We start from the raw sequence: 18,885 nt of genomic DNA, 5'->3' as shown, positions 1-18,885 counted from the left end.
CATTGTCCATCTGCACTGTGAAGCGTCCAATGAGTTGTGAAGCATTTGGCTGAATATGAGCCGATAATATTCCCGAAACACTTCACAATTCATCCGGCTGCTTCTGTCAGCCGTCACATCATCAATAAATACAAGAGAAGCAGTTCCATTGGCAGCCATACATGCCCACGCCATGACACTACCACCACCATGATCACTGATGAGGTGGTATGCTTAGGATCATGAGCAGTTCCTTCTCCATACTCTTCTCTTCCCATCACTCTGGTACAAGTTGATGTCGGTCTCCTCTGTCCATAGGATGTTGTTCCAGAACTGTGAAGGCTTTTTTACATGTCGTTTGGCAAACTCTAATCTGGCCTTCCTGTTTTTGAGGCTCACCAATGGTTTCCATCTTGTGGTGAACCCTCTGTATTCACTCTGGTGAAGTCTTCTCTTGATTGGTGACTTTGACACACATACACCTACCTCCTGGAGGGTGTTCTTGATCTGCCAACTGTTGTGAAGGGTGTTTTCTTCACCAGGGAAAGAATTCTTCGCTCATCCACCACAGTTGTTTTCCGTGGTCTTCCTGGTCTTTTGGTGTTGCTGAGCTCACCGGTGCGTTCCTTCTTTTTAAGAATGTTCCCAACAGTTGTTTTGGCCACGCCTAATGTTTTTGCTATCTCTCTGATGGGTTTGTTTTGTTTTTTCAGCCTAATGATGGCTTCACTGATAGTGACAGCTCTTTGGATCTCATCTTGAGAGTTGACAGCAACAGATTCCAAATGCAAATAGCACACTTGAAATGAACTCTGGACCTTTTATCTGCTCATTGTAATTGGGATAATGAGGGAACAACACACACCTGGCCATGGAACAGCTGAGAAGCCAATTGTCCCATTACTTTTGGTCCCCTAACAAGTGGGAGGCACATATGCAAACTGTTGTAATTCCTACACCGTTCACCTGATTTGGATGTAAATACCCTCAAATTAAAGCTGACAGTCTGCAGTTAAAGCACATCTTGTTCATTTCATTTCAAATCCATTGTGGTGTATAGAGCCAAAAATGTTAGAATTGTGTCCATGTCCCAATATTTATGGACCTGACTGTATATATATATATACATTGTATACAGTCCGGGGGAAGGGAGGACTCACTTCTGGGAGTCCCTGTAGTTGTCAGCCTACCCTCTCCAGTATTCAGGATAGTACATAGTTAGTTCTGCTTGTCTGCTCACTCTGTACCCCATATTGCTGTCTTGCCTGGCCCTCTGCTCCCTTCCCCTGATATTTTGTTTTTGTTAGGATGAAGTTAATGTTGCCACATGTGGACTGATGATTGTATATTTGTTTTAATTTTCAGCATTTTGCTTGACGAAGCAGGACATATCAAGTTAACAGGTAGGTATCCCCCCCCATGTTGTCATGTTACAATGTATTTATCGGGATTGGATGTGATGGACCGACACAAAGTGGCACATAATTGTGAAGTGGAAGGAAAATGAGAAATGGTTTCCAACATTTGTGACCAATAAATCTGTGAAAATATTTTTAATATTTTTCTCATAATAACAAGCATTGGTATCAGTGATCACAATAATAACCCCCAGCATTGGTATCAGTGATCACAATAATAACCCCCAGCATTGGTATCAGTGGCCACAATAATAACCCCCAGCATTGGTATCAGTGGCCACAATATTAACCCCCAGCATTGGTATCAGTGGCCACAATAATAACCCCCAGCATTGGTATCAGTGGCCACAATATTAACCCCCAGCATTGGTATCAGTGGCCACAATAATAACCCCCAGCATTGGTATCAGTGGCCACAATAATAACCCCCAGTATTGGTATCAGTGGCCACAATATTAACCCCCAGCATTGGTACCAGTGACTGTAGTATTTAATCCCAGCATAGGTGTCAGTCACCACAATAACAACCCCCCGAGCATTGGTACCGGTTTCCACAATAATGACCCCCAGCATTGGTACCAATGACCACAATAATAACCCCCAGCATTGATACCAGTGACCACAATAATAACCCCCAGCATTGGTACCAATGACCACAATAATAACCCCCAGCATTGGTACCAATGACCACAATAATAACCCCCAGCATTGGTACCAATGACCACAATAATAACCCCCAGCATTGGTACCAATGACCACAATAATAACCCCCAGCATTGGTACCAATGACCACAATAATAACCCCCAGCATTGGTACCAATGACCACAATAATAACCCCCAGCATTGATACCAGTGACCACAATAATAACCCCCAGCATTGGTACCAGTGATCACAATAATAACCCCCAGTATTGGTACCAGTGACCACAATAATAACCCCCAGCATTGGTACCAGTGATCACAATAATAACCCCCAGTATTGGTACCAGTGATCACAATAATAACCCCCAGTATTGGTACCAGTGATCACAATAATAACCCCCAGTATTGGTACCAGTGACCACAATAATAACCCCCAGAATTGGTACCAGTGACCACAATAATAACCCCCAGTATTGGTACCAGTGATCACAATAATAACCCCCAGTATTGGTACCAATGACCACAATAATAACCCACAGCATTGATACCAGTGACCACAATAATAACCCCCAGCATTGGCACCAATGACCGCAATAACAACCCCCAGCATTGGCACCAGTTACCACAATAACAACCCCCAGCATCGGTACCAGTGACCACAATAACAACCCCCAGCGTTGGTATAGATCGGGCATTGTTGTTAGCCATCTCCACTAGCAGTGAAGTAAAGATTGCCATAACAACCAGATGAACTTTTTTTTGTGGAAATGTTCGTTTTCCAGATCTTTGAGCGATGTGATTTTTTCCATCAATGATTGCACCCTTTATGGTCCTGTATGAAATGATAATTGGAGCCAATCATCTCGGTGTACTTCTGTCTTGCAGATTTTGGGCTGAGTAAGGAGTCTGTGGACCATGAAAAGAAGGCGTACTCGTTCTGCGGTACGGTGGAGTATATGGCGCCAGAAGTGGTGAACAGGCGAGGTCACACTCAAAGTGCCGATTGGTGGTCGTTCGGTGTCCTTATGGTACGTTGACCCTGAAAATAAATTCCATTGGATGCAGGAAAGGGCGCTGTGCTGTGGATAGTGATGGAGGAAATAGAGGACTTGTGTTTTGCTGCACTTCAGTCCCTCTTCCCATCGAGGACTCGTTCACACTGTGTGCAGTCTCTTGTGTTTTCACTGCACCGACACCTAGGAAACAACATTCCGAGCAGATCACTGCTTTCACTGCCTTCCAGAGCTGTGCGATATCAGGCAACATGTCTGTAGATAACATAGCACTCTCTTGGAATGAGGCAGCTCTCTCCTGTAACATACAGTGAAGGAAATGTGTATTTGCTCCCCTGCTGATGCTGAATGTTCGCCCCTCACACAGAAATGATCGGTCTAACAATGGAATGTTCGCCCCTCACACAGAAATGATCGGTCTAACAATGGAATGTTCGCCCCTCACACAGAAATGATCGGTCTAACAATGGAATGTTCGGTGTAACACTGAGAGACAGAATACAACAACAAATTCAGCAGAAATGCGTCTAACAAATGATGACGGATCTGCATGTTCAGGAGGGAAAGAAGGATTTGATCCCCTATCATTCAGCAGGATTTCTGGCTCCCAGGTGTCTCTCATACAGGTAACAAGCTGAGATTAGAAGCAGTCTCTTAAAGGGAGTGCTGCTAATCTCATTGTGTTACCTGTATAAAAGACACCTGTCCACAGGAGCCATCAAACCATCAGATTCCAAACTCTCCACCATGGCAAAGACCAAATAGCTGTCCAAGGATGTCAGGGACAAGATGGTAGACCTACACAAGGCTGGACTGGGCTACCAAACTATGGCCAAGCAGCTTGGTGAGAAGGTGACAACAGTTGGTGCAATCATTCACAAATGGAAGAAACACAAAACAAGTGTCAGCCTCCCTAGGTCTGGTGCACCATGCAAGATCTCACCTCGTGGGGTGTCAATGATCATGAGAACAGTGAGGAATCATCCCAGAACTACACGTGAGGATCTTGTCAATGATCTCCAGGCAGCTGGGACCACAGTCACCAAGAAAACAATTGGTAACACACTACGCCGACAAGGACTGAAATCCTGCAGTGCCCGCAAGGTCCCTCTGCTCAAGAAAGCCCATGTCCAGGCCCGTCTGAAGTCTGCCACTGAACATCTGAATGATGCCGAGGAGGACTGGTGGGAAGTGTTGTGGTCAGAGGAGACCAAAATCCAGCTCTTTGGCATCAACTCAACTCGCCGTGTTTGGAGGAGGAGGAATGCTGCCTATGACCCCAAGAACACCATCCCAACTGTGAAACATGGTGGTGGAAACATTCTGCTTTGGGGGTGTTTTTCTGCTAAGGGGACAGGACAACTGCACCGCATCAAAGGGACGATGGACGGGGCAATGTACCCTCAAATCTTGGGTGAGAAGCTTCTTCCCTCACCCAGGGCATTGAAAATGGGTGGTGGATGGGTGTTCCAGCATGATAATGACCCAAAACACACGGCCAAGGCAACAAAGGAGCGGCTCAAGAAGAAGCACATTAAGGTCCCGGAGTGGCCTAGCCAGTCTCCAGACCTTCATCCGATGGAAAATCTGTGGAGGGAGCTGAAAGTTCGAGTTGCCAAACGTCAGCCACCAAACCTTAATGACTTGGAGAGGATCTGCCAAGAGGAGTGGCCAAAATCCCTCCTGAGATGTGTGCGAACCTGGGGGCCAACTCCAGGAAACATCTGACCTCTGTGATGGCCAACAAGGGATTGGCCACCAAGTACTAAGTCATGTTTTGTGAAGAGGATCAAATCCTTCTTTCCCTCATGAACATGCAGATCCGTCATCATTTGTTAGACGCATTTCTGCTGAATTTGTTGTTGTATTCTGTCTCTCAGTGTTACACTGAACATTCCATTGTTAGACCGATCGTTTCTGTGTGAGGGGCGAACATTCCATTGTTAGACCGATCATTTCTGTGTGAGGGGCGAACATTCCATTGTTAGACCGATCATTTCTGTGTGAGGGGCGAACATTCCATTGTTAGACCGATCGTTTCTGTGTGAGGGGCGAACATTCCATTGTTAGACCGATCATTTCTGTGTGAGGGGCGAACATTCCATTGTTAGACCGATCATTTCTGTGTGAGGGGCGAACATTCCATTGTTAGACCGATCGTTTCTGTGTGAGGGGCGAACATTCCATTGTTAGACCGATCGTTTCTGTGTGAGGGGCGAACATTCCATTGTTAGACCGATCATTTCTGTGTGAGGGGCGAACATTCCATTGTTAGACCGATCGTTTCTGTGTGAGGGGCGAACATTCCATTGTTAGACCGATCGTTTCTGTGTGAGGGGGGAACATTCCATTGTTAGACCGATCATTTCTGTGTGAGGGGAGAACATTCCATTGTTAGACCGATCATTTCTGTGTGAGGGGCGAACATTCAGCATCAGCCGGGGAGCAAATACGCATTTCCTTCACTGTAGACCTCTCTTGGAATGGCAGAGTTGTCTTTTGTAGAAAGGTTTTGGTGTTCAGACTCAGCTGGTGGTTTCAGACAATAAATGTCCCCATGGACAGGGTGGTGGTCACAGGACCAGTTTGGGGCCCTATCGGTAGATGCCGGCCCCCAGATTACCGCAGTCATCCCTGTAAAGTCCCAACTGACGTGTTGCTGCATTAAGCCTCACTTTGTCATTCCTTCCCCAGTCCATCACCCCTCCCCCGTCTCCGGTAAGTGGCTCACTTCACCGGATCCTGACTAATTGCTCAGCTATTAGCGTTTTATATTCTCTCCCGTTACATAATCCTCTTTTCCTCCGATGATTTTGAAATGTTTATTTTACAAAGTGACATGCTTACCTCACCGATCGCCATAGCAACCCAGAAAAAAAAAATCCCTCCGCTCCCGCTGCACAAAAAAACTTAATTTGTTAATTTGTGTCTTTCAGTTTGAAATGCTGACGGGAACGCTCCCCTTCCAAGGAAAAGATCGCAACGAGACCATGAACATGATTCTGAAGTGAGTACGTGTCCTGCCTGACGCACTTGTTTATAAACCACCAAACGGCGACTTTCTGTAGTGCCGCAAGTGACGAAAACGCAGCACCTTCAATGGAAGGTTTCATTATAAACAGCTGGTTAAGGCAGAACTCCGGGATCAGCAAATGTTGTGTTCATCCTTCGTCCTGTGTGTTATTTGTAATAAAATCGACTGCCTGCTATACCAATCCAGTTATGAAAGTTCCCACTTCTGGCATATATACTGGCTTCCTCCATTAACGGGGGCGCGCATACCCCCCCCCCCCAGAGACTGCGGACATACAGGAGATGACCAGAGACTGCGGACAGTACAGGAGATGACCAGAGACTGCAGACACAGTACAGGAGATGACCAGAGACTGCGGACACAGTACAGGAGATGACCAGAGACTGCGGACACAGTACAGGAGATGACCAGAGACTGCAGACATAATACAGGAGATGACCAGAGACTGCAGACACAGTACAGGAGATGACCAGAGACTGCGGACACAGTACAGGAGATGACCAGAGACTGCAGACACAGTACAGGAGATGACCAGAGACTGCAGACATAGTACAGGAGATGACCAGAGACTGCGGACACAGTACAGGAGATGACCAGAGACTGCAGACACAGTACAGGAGATGACCAGAGACTGCAGACACAGTACAGGAGATGACCAGAGACTATGGACATAGTACAGGGGATGACCAGAGACTGCAGACACAGTACAGGAGATGACCAGAGACTGCGGACACAGTACAGGAGATGACCAGAGACTGCGGACACAGTACAGGAGATGACCAGAGACTGCAGACATAGTACAGGAGATGACCAGAGACTGCGGACACAGTACAGGAGATGACCAGAGACTGCGGACACAGTACAGGAGATGACCAGAGACTGCGGACACAGTACAGGAGATGACCAGAGACTGCGGACACAGTACAGGAGATGACCAGAGACTGCGGACACAGTACAGGAGATGACCAGAGACTGCAGACACAGTACAGGAGATGACCAGAGACTATGGACATAGTACAGGAGATGACCAGAGACTGCGGACACAGTACAGGAGATGACCAGAGACTGCAGACACAGTACAGGAGATGACCAGAGACTGCGGACACAGTACAGGAGATGACCAGAGACTGCAGACATAGTACAGGAGATGACCAGAGACTGCAGACACAGTACAGGAGATGACCAGAGACTGCGGACACAGTACAGGAGATGACCAGAGACTTCGGACACAGTACAGGAGATGACCAGAGACTGCGGACACAGTACAGGAGATGACCAGAGACTATGGACATAGTACAGGAGATGACCGGAGACTGCAGACATAGTACAGGAGATGACCAGAGACTGCAGACACAGTACAGGAGATGACCGGAGACTGCAGACATAGTACAGGAGATGACCAGAGACTGCGGACATAGTACAGGAGATGACCAGAGACTGCAGACATAGTACAGGGGATGACCAGAGACTGCAGACATAGTACAGGAGATGACCAGAGACTGCGGACATAGTACAGGAGATGACCAGAGACTGCAGACATAGTACAGGGGATGACCAGAGACTGCAGACATAGTACAGGAGATGACCAGAGACTGCGGACACAGTACAGGGGATGACCAGAGACTGCAGACATAGTACAGGGGATGACCAGAGACTGCAGACATAGTACAGGAGATGACCAGAGACTGCGGACATAGTACAGGGGATGACCAGAGACTGCGGACACAGTACAGGAGATGACCAGAGACTGCGGACACGGTACAGGAGATGATCAAGCACTGCGGACCTTTTTGGAGCAGGGGGGGGGAGGGGAGGGTACCTGAATTTGACAGGTACCCGCTCCCAGTTCCGTGGAGTTGTCCTCCCTCCCCATCTTCTGGGACACATGACAGGTCCCAGAAGACTGCCAGACCATTCACACAGCGCAGCGCTTCTCGCACATGCTCAGTGGGCACCTGGATGTGAAGCAGCAAGCTGTCCCAGCCAGGTGCCCACAATGGAGCGGCCGGCCTGGTATTCTAACACGACGACGGTGGGAATTCCGGGCCGGACGCTCCATATTTGCTCCGTACGACGAACAGACATTTTCCTCATTTTTTGAGGGGGGGGGAGGTGCGTCTTATGGAGCGAAAAATCCGGTATATCCGTGGGAGACATAACGTGGTCATACCCTTAAATTACGCCCTCTCTTGGAATGGGACAGATCTCTCCTGTCACAGAGCACTTTATTCACCTCCACTGTCTGAGGACGTCTCATCATACAAACATTTCCTTACCACTGGATGCAGATATGTGTCCACTCTTGGAAGAGGCTATTTCTAAGAGGGGGGGATTGGGTCTCCAGCTCTAAATGCTGTAACTGCAACTCCACCTGTACCTACAGTGAAGGAAATGTGTATTTGCTCCCCGGCTGATGCTGAATGTTCGCCCCTCACACAGAAATGATCGGTCTAACAATGGAATGTTCGCCCCTCACACAGAAATGATCGGTCTAACAATGGAATGTTCGCCCCTCACACAGAAATGATCGGTCTAACAATGGAATGTTCGCCCCTCACACAGAAATGATCGGTCTAACAATGGAATGTTCGGTGTAACACTGAGAGACAGAATACAACAACAAATTCAGCAGAAATGCGTCTAACAAATGATGACGGATCTGCATGTTCATGAGGGAAAGAAGGATTTGATCCCCTTCACAAAACATGACTTAGTACTTGGTGGCCAATCCCTTGTTGGCAAGTACAGAGGTCAGACGTTTCCTGGAGTTGGCCCCCAGGTTCGCACACATCTCAGGAGGGATTTTGGCCCACTCCTCTTGGCAGATCCTCTCCAAGTCATTAAGGTTTGGTGGCTGACGTTTGGCAACTCGAACTTTCAGCTCCCTCCACAGATTTTCCATCGGATGAAGGTGTGGAGACCGGCTAGGCCACTCCAGGACCTTAATGTGCTTCTTCTTGAGCCGCTCCTTTGTTGCCTTGGCCGTGTGTTTTGGGTCATTGTCATGCTGGAACACCCATCCACCACCCATTTTCAATGCCCTGGCTGAGGGAAGAAGGTTCTCACCCAAGATTTGATGGTACATTACCCCGTCCATCGTCCCTTTGATGCGGTGCAGTTGTCCTGTCCCCTTAGCAGAAAAACACCCCCAAAGCAGAATGTTTCCACCACCATGTTTCGCAGTTGGGATGGTGTTCTTGGGGTCATAGGCAGCATTCCTCCTCCTCCAAACACGGCGAATTGAGTTGATGCCAAAGAGCTGGATTTTGGTCTCCTCTGACCACAACACTTTCCACTAGTCCTCCTCTGCATCATTCAGATGTTCAGTGGCAGACTTCAGACGGGCCTGGACATGGGCTTTCTTGAGCAGAGGGACCGTGCGGGCACTGCAGGATTTCAGTCCTTGTCGGCGTAGTGTGTTACCAATTGTTTTCTTGGTGACTGTGGTCCCAGCTGCCTGGAGATCATTGACAAGATCCTCACGTGTAGTTCTGGGATGATTCCTCCCTGTTCTCATGATCATTGACACTCCACGAGGTGAGATCTTGCATGGTGCACCAGACCTAGGGAGACTGACACTTGTTTTGTGTTTCTTCCATTTGTGAATGATTGCACCAACTGTTGTCACCTTCTCACCAAGCTGCTTGGCCATAGTTTGGTAGCCCAGTCCAGCCTTGTGTAGGTCTACCATCTTGTCCCTGACATCCTTGGACAGCTCTTTGGTCTTTGCCATGGTGGAGAGTTTGGAATCTGATGGTTTGATGGCTCCTGTGGACAGGTGTCTTTTATACAGGTAACACAATGAGATTAGCAGCACTCCCTTTAAGAGACTGCTTCTAATCTCAGCTTGTTACCTGTATGAGAGACACCTGGGAGCCAGAAATCCTGCTGAATGATAGGGGATCAAATCCTTCTTTCCCTCATGAACATGCAGATCCGTCATCATTTGTTAGACGCATTTCTGCTGAATTTGTTGTTGTATTCTGTCTCTCAGTGTTACACCGAACATTCCATTGTTAGACCGATCATTTCTGTGTGAGGGGCGAACATTCCATTGTTAGACCGATCATTTCTGTGTGAGGGGCAAACATTCCATTGTTAGACCGATCATTTCTGTGTGAGGGGCGAACATTCCATTGTTAGACCGATCATTTCTGTGTGAGGGGGGGGGACATTCCATTGTTAGACCGATCATTTCTGTGTGAGGGGCGAACATTCAGCATCAGCCGGGGAGCAAATACGCATTTCCATCACTGTATCAGGCCATAGTGTTAGAAGTTGGTGACATTCAAGTGGACTTACTGTGATGTCTATCAATGTTTTGGTTGCTGGCTGCACCTTTCTGTCCTGGTGACAACCCCCCTCCCTTCCTGATTTACAGGTGTCACTTCACAACAAACCCAGTAACAGAAATAATTACGTTTTTTTTTTTTACCCAACCCCCCCCCCCCCCCCCCCCCCACACACACACCTTCCTCAATAAATAAAACCCACACCAGGCCCACACGTGTTAACTCTTCTCTCTCCTGCAGGTCAAAGCTCGGGATGCCGCAATTTTTGAGCCCCGAAGCGCAGAGTCTGCTGAGAATGTTGTTCAAACGAAATCCATTAAATCGATTAGGTGAGCATCCGGCGTGTGACAGATATCCAGCATAATGTGATCACCGACTCGCCTGTCATGTGTTCATGTTCTCAGTCAGACTTAGGGAGCCATGATTTGTTATCCTCCCCGTAGTGATTGCTCTAATGATGGCCCATCAGACTGGTATTGTTACCGAGATGAGAAAAATTGTCCTCATTTTCTAAGGAATGGCGATTATAGATGAAAAGAAAATGTCTGCTTGCGTTCTCAATAAAGCTTCACATCTTTGAAGCTGATACATCCTAAAAATAGAACCATTTATCCAACCATCCAATCAGAGCCTCTGGTTTATGGACCGGATACATCCTAAATATAGAGCCATTTATCCAACTGTCCAATGAGAGCCTCTGGTTTATAGACTGGATACATCCTAAAAATAGAACCATTTATCCAACCGTCCAATGAGAGCCTCTGGTTTATAGACCGGATACATCCTAAATATAGAGCCATTTATCCAACTGTCCATCCAGAGCCTCTGGTTTATAAACCGGATACATCCTAAAAATAGAACCATTTATCCAACCGTCCAATCAGAGCCTCTGGTTTATAGACCGGATACATCCTAAATATAGAGCCATTTATCCAACTGTCCATCCAGAGCCTCTGGTTTATAGACCGGATACGTCCTAAATATAGAGCCATTTATCCAAACGTCCAATCAGAGCCTCTGGTTTATAGACCGGATACATCCTAAATATAGAGCCATTTATGCAACCGTCCAATGAGAGCCTCTGGTTTATAGACCGGATACATCCTAAATATAGAACCATTTATCCAACCGTCCAATCAGAGCCTCTGGTTTATAAACCGGATACATCCTAAATATAGAGCCATTTATCCAACCATCCAATCAGAGCCTCTGGTTTATAGACCGGATACATCCGAAATATAGAGATATTTATCCAACCGTCCAATCAGAGCCTCTGGTTTATAGACCGGATACATCCTAAATATAGAGCCATTTATCCAACCGTCCAATCAGAGCCTCTGGTTTATAGACCGGATACATCCTAAATATAGAACCATTTATCCAACCGTCCAATCAGAGCCTCTGGTTTATAGACCGGATACGTCCTAAATATAGAGATATTTATCCAACCGTCCAATCAGAGCCTCTGGTTTATAGACCGGATACGTCCTAAATATAGAGCCATTTATCCAATTGTATAGTTATATTGTCTCGTTCTTGCTGGCTCTCATCAGTCAATATCTGGAGATGGCGGCTCCTGTGTGGTAGGATCTAGAAAGCCTGTCTGATTGGAATCTGTCTGTTCTAGGTGCCGGCCTGGACCGGGTGGAGGAGATAAAACGACATCCGTTCTTTGCTACCATTGACTGGAATGTAAGTTATCATCATTGTTTCTTTTTAGGGTTAGAGCTTGTCTTGGGGTAAGAGTTTGTGTTTGAGTTGAAGTTTTTGGTGCAGATCGAACTTTTTGGTCTCAGGGTTCGCATTGAGGTAAAGGTTTGGTAGAAATTGATGAGTTTTGTACCTGGTCCCCTTTTTGGAAAATATGTGGGGTTGGGATTAGCGTTAGGCACTCAAGTTGAAGTCCAAGACCAAGATTTATAAAATAAGAGTATATAGGAAAATAGAAGATGTAAGAACTTATTTATACATCAGGTAAGATCAGCATGTATGCTGCATAGTGTTCATCGTAACGTCGGAGTGTTTGATCCGGAATGGTGTTTGGGTTGGTGTTGGAGTTGCTACTGTAGTTGGTTTTGGTGCTGGAGTTGGTGCTGTAGTTGGGTTTGGTGCTGGAGTTGCTGCTGTAGTTGGGGTTGTGTTTGGTGTTGGGCTTGGTGCTGACGTTGTTGCTGTAGTTGGGTTTGGTGCTGGAGTTGTTGCTGTAGTTGGATTTGGTGTTGGAGTTGCTTCTGTAGTTAGGTTTGGAGTGGTGTAGGGCTTGTTGCTGAAATTTCCTCTGTAGTTGGGTTTGGAGCTGGAGTTGCTTCTGTGGTTGGAGATGATGTTGGGCTTGGTGCTGGAGTTGTTGCTGTAGTTGGGTTTGGTGCTTGAGTTGTTGCTGTAGTTAGGTTTGGTGTTGGGTTTGGTGCTGTAGTTGATGCTGTATTTGGGTTTGGTGCTGGAGTTGATGCTGTATTTGGGTTTGGTGCTGGAGTTGATGCTGTAGTTGGGTTTGGAGCTGGAGTTGCTTCTGTGGTTGGAGATGATGTTGGGCTTGGTGCTGGAGTTGTTGCTGTAATTGGGTTTGGTGCTGGAGTTGCTGCTATAGTTGGCTTTGGCGTTGGAGTTGCTGCTGTAGTTGGGGTTGGGCTTGGTGCTGGAGTTGTTGCTGTAGTTGGGTTTGGTGCTGGAGTTTCTGCTGTAGTTGGGTTTGGTGCTTGAGTTGCTGTTGTAGTTGGGTTTGGTGCTGGAGTTGCTGCTGTAGTAGGGTTTGGTGCTGGAGTTGCTGCTGTAGTTGGGTTTGGTTATGGAGTTGATGCTGTAGTTGGGTTTGGTGCTGGACTTTCTGCTGAGTTGGGTTTGGTGCTGGAGTTGTTGCTGTAGTTGGGTTTGGTGCTGGAGTTGTTGCTGTAGTTGGGTTTGGTGCTGGAGTTGCTGCTATAGTTGGCTTTGGCGTTGGAGTTGCTGCTGTAGTTGGGGTTGGGCTTGGTGCTGGAGTTGTTGCTGTAGTTGGGGTTGTATTTGGTGTTGGGCTTGGTGCTGGAGTTGTTGCTGTGGTTGGGTTTGGTGTTGGTGTTGCTGCTGTAGTTAGGTTTGGAGTTGGTGTAGGGCTTGTTGCTGGAGTTTCTTCTGTAGTTGGGTTTGGTGCTGGAGTTGCTTCTGTGGTTGGAGATGATGTTGGGCTTGGTGCTGGAGTTGCTTCTGTAGTTGGGTTTGGTGCTGGAGTTGCTTCTGTGGTTGGAGATGATGTTGGGCTTGGTGCATGAGTTGCTTGCTGCTGTAGATGGGGTTGTATTTGGTGTTGGGCTTTGTGCTGGAGTTGCTCCTATAGTTGGGTTTGGTGTTGGAGTTGCTGCTGTAGTTGGGTTTGGTGCTGGAGTTGCTGCTGTAGTTGGGTTTGGTGTTGGAGTTGCTGGTGTAGTTGTGGTTGGAGTTGGTCCTGTAGTTGGATTTGGTGTTGGAGTTGCTTCTGCAGTTGGGGGTTTGGTGTTGAGCTTGGTGCTGGAGTTGCTGCTGTAGATGGGTTTGGTGCTGAAGTTGCTCCTGTTAGCTGGGCTTGATGTTGGAGTTGATGCTGTAGTTGGGGTTGGTGCTGGAGTTGATTCTGGAGTTGTTCCTGTAGTTGGGTTTGGTGTTGATGTTGGGCTTGGTGCTGGAGTCGGTCCTGTAGTTGGGGTTGGTGCTGGAGTTGTTCCTGTAGTTGGGTTTGGTGTTGATGTTGGGCTTGGTGCTGGAGTCGGTCCTGTAGTTGGGGTTGGTGCTGGAGTTGTTCCTGTAGTTGGGTTTGGAGTTGATGTTGAGCTTGGTGCTGGAGTCGGTCCTGTAGTTGGGTTTCGTGTTGATGTTGGGCTTGGTGCTGGAGTCGGTCCTGCAGTTGGGTTTGGTGTTGGAGTTGGGCTTGGTGCTGGAGTCGGTCCTGTAGTTGGGTTTGGTGTTGGAGTTGATTCTGTAGTTTGGGTTGGGTTTGGTGCTGGAGTCGGTCCTGTAGTTGGGTTTGGTGCTGGAGCTTGTCCTGTAGTTGGGTTTGGTGTTGGAAGTTGCTGCTGTGGTTGGGGTTAGGGTTGGGTTCTGCAGGAAGTGAAGAGTTTGGTACGGTGTTGTCTTGTAGGAACAGCCTGGAGTTGGGGCCTAACCTTTGTTGTGACAGAGAAACACATACTGTACAAAGTATAGATTTTTAATAGGTCAGAGGAAGATGAAAGTCATTTCCCCTCCACACAAATCTCTTTATTGTTTTGAATCTCCTTTGTCTGACTTTGTCAATTTCTCTGCTTTTAGAAGCTGTACAGGCGTGAAATCCAACCCCCGTTTAAACCCGCTTCCGGAAAACCTGAGGACACGTTCTGTTTTGATCCGGAGTTCACAGCCAAAACGCCAAAAGGTTTGTTCATTAGTTCTCCTTAAACATTGTATATAGACATTGGCCTCTCTGCCAGTCTCCGGTATAAACTGCGAATACAGACGGTGAGTGAGAGCTGACAGCGCGGTCTGGGGTCACCTATGGCTTATTATATATTCAGAGGAGTCTGCAGACCCAAATACATGAAAGTTTATATACATTTAAGGCTTCAGATCATCAGTTATTTTTCTGCACAATATTTTTAAACAGAAAAAACCTGAAGAAATGTGCATGTGTTGCAAAGATGTGTATAAGTTTTGCTCAAGCATGCCCTTCAGTTTTCAGTATACAGTTGCAAGAAAAAGTATGTGAACCCCTTGGGATTACGTGGAGTTTTGCATGAATTGGGCATAAAATGTGCTCTGAACATCATCTAAGTCACAACAATAGAAGAACACAGTCTGCTGAACATAATACTACACAAACATTAGATGTTGCCATGGTTTAATTGCACATCACATGTAAACATTCACAGTGCAGGGAGGAAAAAGTATGTGAACCTTTGGACTTAATAACTGGTTGACCCTCCTTTGGCAGCAATAACCTCAACCAAACATTTCCTGTAGTTGCAGATCAGACCTGCACAACGATCTGGAGTCATTTTGGACCACTCCTCTTCACAGAACTGTTTCAGTGTAGCAATATTCTTGGGATGTCTGGTGTGAATCGCTCTCTTAAGGTCATGCCACAGCATTTCAATGGGGTTGAGGTCAGGACTCTGACTGGGCCACTCCAGAAGGCGTATTCTGTGCTGTTGCAGCCATTGTTTTGTTGAATGACTTGTATGCTTTGGGTCATTGTCCTGTTGCATCACCCATCCTCTGCGGAGCTTCAGTTGGCGGACAGATGGTCGTACGTTTTCCTGCAAAATGTCTTGATAAACTCTGGAATTCATTTTCCCATCAATGACAACAATCCGTCCAGGCCCTGAGGCAGCAAAGCAGCCCCAAACCATGATGCTCCCTCCACCATGTTTCACAGTGGGGATGAGGTTTTGATGTTGGTGTGCTGGGCCTTTTTTTCTCCACACATAGTGTTGTGTGTTCTTCCCAAACAACTCAATCTTGGTTTCATCTGTCCACAGTATATTCTGCCAGTAGTGCTGTGGAACATCCAGGTGCTCTTTTGCAAACTTTAAACGTGCTGCAATCTTCTTTTTGGCCAGCAATGGCTTCCTCCGTGGTGTCCTCCCATGTACTCCATTCTTGTTTCATGTTTTCCTGATTGTAGATGTGTCAACAAAAATGTTAGCATGTGCCAGAGATTTCTGTAGGTCTTTAGCTGACACTCTGGGATTCTTCTTTACCTCATGCAGCATTCTGCGCTGGGCTCTTGCAGTCATTTTTACAGGACGACCACGCCTAGGGAGAGTAGCAACAGTGCTAAACTTTCTCCATTTGTAGACAGTCTGTCTTACCGTGGACACAGGAACATCAAGGCTCAAGGAGATACTTTTGTAACCCTTTCCAGCTTCATGCAAGTCAACAATTCTTGATGGTAGGTCTTCTGAGAGCTCTTTTCTGCGAGGCATGGTTCACATCAGACAGTGCTTCTTGAAACCAGTAAACCCAAAACAGGTGTGTGTGTTTTTAAGGGCAGGACAGCTGTCAGCAACACATCCAATATCATCACACTGATTGGAGTCAATGTTGGCTCACTCCTGGCTCCAATTAGCTCTGGGAGAAGTCATTAAGCTAGGGCCTCACATACTTTTTCCTCCCTGCACTGTGAATGTTTACATGTTATGTGCAATTAAACCATGGCAACATCTAATGTTTGTGTAGTATTATGTTCAGCAGACTGTGTTCTTCTATTGTTGTGACTTAGATGACGTTCAGAGCACATTTTATGCCCAATTCATGCAAAACTCCACGTAATCCCAAGGGGTTCACATACTTTTTCTTGCAACTGTAGAGGTCTCTCTACTGAACTGCAGACAGCAATAGACATCTGTAGCTGTAACATTGTCTCCCTCTTTGGTGTCCCCTAGACTCTCCCGGAGTTCCCCCCAGTGCCAATGCCCACCAGCTCTTTAAAGGCTTCAGCTTTGTGGCTCCGTCCTCCATTGAGGAACATAAAATCTCCTCGGTCACCACCACCCTGCCCATTGTACAGGTAAGTCCTATTCAGCTGTCGGGGGATAGGATGGCACATATGTTCACCAACAAGCTCATCCTCACTCTGCAGTAACTGTGTTTGTGTCTCTGCAGCAATTCCATGGAGGCCGGGCGCAGTTTACAGACATCTACGACCTTAAGGAAGATATTGGTGTTGGCTCCTATTCCATATGTAAACGCTGCATTCACCGGGCGACCAACATGGAGTACGCAGTGAAGGTACACAACGCAGCTTCTTGCTCCCTGCAGGAACTCCTCATTTTTGCGTGCTCAGGGCTACTTTCCTACATGTGAAAAGTATGTCTAAAGCTACTATTCTCAGCCAGGGTTCCTCCTGGGGTGGCTAAGGGTTCCTTGAACCTTTTCAAACTCATCTTCCCATCTGAAGGTGCCTGCATTATTGCAGGTTCAACTCCAGTTGGCAGAACCAGCAGTTTGACTGCAAGGGTGTCATTGTGGCCACATCTGTAAGTGGGACGTTCTTCTTAATTTACCACCAACAATGGAAGTGACCCCAGTCCCAATGGACTAATCTTACCAGAGCTTCCCTGAGACCTGAAAATTATTTCAAGGGTTCCTCTGGTGTAAAAAGGTTGAGAGAGGTTGGGCTAAAGCATGCAGAGGGTATCTGTATTATGTTTCTGTTGTTCTGTTTGAATTTGAAAAATGTACAGTGAGGAACAGAAGTATTTGAACCCCCTGCGATTCTGCAGGTTCTCCCACTTCTCCATCATGGAGGGTCTGACATTCACATTGCAGGGGATTCCCACTCTGAGGACAGAATTCAGGAAATCACATTGCAGGGGATTCCCACTCTGAGGACAGAATTCAGGAAATCACATTGCAGGGGATTCCCACTCTGAGGACAGAATTCAGGAAATCACATTGCAGGGGATTCCCACTCTGAGGACAGAATTCAGGAGATCACATTGTATGATTTGTAAAGAATTTATTTGTCTTGCACTGCTGAACAGAAGTTTTTGAACACCTAAGAAACAGCAAGAATTCTGCCTCTCAAAAGACCTGTTATTGCGTCTTTACAAAGTCCACCTCTACTCCACTCATTCATCTCACTTAGTAGCACCTGTCTGAGCTCTTTCAAGACACCTGTCCACCCCACAGTCAGTCAGACGCCAACTACTACCATGGGCAAGAACACAGAGCTGTCAAAAGACACCAGAAACAAAATTGTGGACCTCCACAAGGCTGGAAAGGGCTACGGGGCAATTGCCAAGCAGCTTGGTGAAAAAAGATCAACTGTTGGAGCAATTGTTAGAAAATGGAAGAGGCTAAAGACGACTGCCAGTCTCCCTCGGACTGGGGCTCCATGCAAGATGTCCCCTCGTGGGGTATCACTGATGATAAGAAAGGGGAGGAATCAGCCCAGAACTACAAGGGAGGAGCTGGTCAATGACATGAAGAGAGCTGGGACCTCAGTTTCAAAGGTCACTGTCTGTAGAACACTACGCCGTCATGGTTTCCAATCATGCATTGCATGGAAGGTTCCCCTGCTCAAGTCATCACATGTCCAGGCCCGTCTGAAGGTTCCCCTGCTCAAGTCATCACATGTCCAGGCCCGTCTGAAGGTTCCCCTGCTCAAGTCATCACATGTCCAGGCCCGTCTGAAGGTTCCCCTGCTCCAGTCATCACATGTCCAGGCCCGTCTGAAGGTTCCCCTGCTCCAGTCATCACATGTCCAGGCCCGTCTGAAGGTTCCCCTGCTCAAGTCATCACATGTCCAGGCCCGTCTGAAGGTTCCCCTGCTCCAGTCATCACATGTCCAGGCCCGTCTGAAGGTTCCCCTGCTCAAGTCATCACATGTCCAGGCCCGTCTGAAGGTTCCCCTGCTCAAGTCATCACATGTCCAGGCCCGTCTGAAGGTTCCCCTGCTCAAGTCATCACATGTCCAGGCCGTCTGAAGGTTCCCCTGCTCAAGTCATCACATGTCCAGGCCCGTCTGAAGGTTCCCCTGCTCAAGTCATCACATGTCCAGGCCCGTCTGAAGGTT

At 47.2% G+C, this 18,885-nt stretch overlaps 1 protein-coding gene across 1 annotated transcript in view; it reads left to right on the top strand.

Moving 5' to 3' along the window:
* Positions 1 to 1,165: 1,165 nt before the first annotated feature.
* The window catches only part of LOC149427463 (ribosomal protein S6 kinase alpha-6), a 71,115-nt gene continuing 53,395 nt past the window's right edge, over positions 1,166 to 18,885 (top strand). The window contains exons 1-8 of the mRNA XM_089668003.1: positions 1,166 to 1,382; positions 2,926 to 3,068; positions 5,990 to 6,060; positions 10,620 to 10,708; positions 12,007 to 12,071; positions 14,640 to 14,742; positions 16,751 to 16,875; positions 16,971 to 17,096. Coding sequence (XP_089524129.1) covers positions 1,307 to 1,382; positions 2,926 to 3,068; positions 5,990 to 6,060; positions 10,620 to 10,708; positions 12,007 to 12,071; positions 14,640 to 14,742; positions 16,751 to 16,875; positions 16,971 to 17,096 — 798 coding nt within the window. The 5' untranslated portion in view covers positions 1,166 to 1,306. The remainder of the gene's footprint in view (positions 1,383 to 2,925; positions 3,069 to 5,989; positions 6,061 to 10,619; positions 10,709 to 12,006; positions 12,072 to 14,639; positions 14,743 to 16,750; positions 16,876 to 16,970; positions 17,097 to 18,885) is intronic.

Source organism: Staurois parvus, unplaced genomic scaffold (assembly GCF_062004578.1).
Source record: "Staurois parvus isolate SC_StPar_1 unplaced genomic scaffold, SC_StPar_1.0 ptg003737l, whole genome shotgun sequence".
Lineage (NCBI taxonomy): Eukaryota > Metazoa > Chordata > Amphibia > Anura > Ranidae > Staurois > Staurois parvus.
The sequence above is the reverse complement of the archived record's forward strand: the minus strand, read 5'-3'. Positions and strand labels throughout refer to the sequence as shown.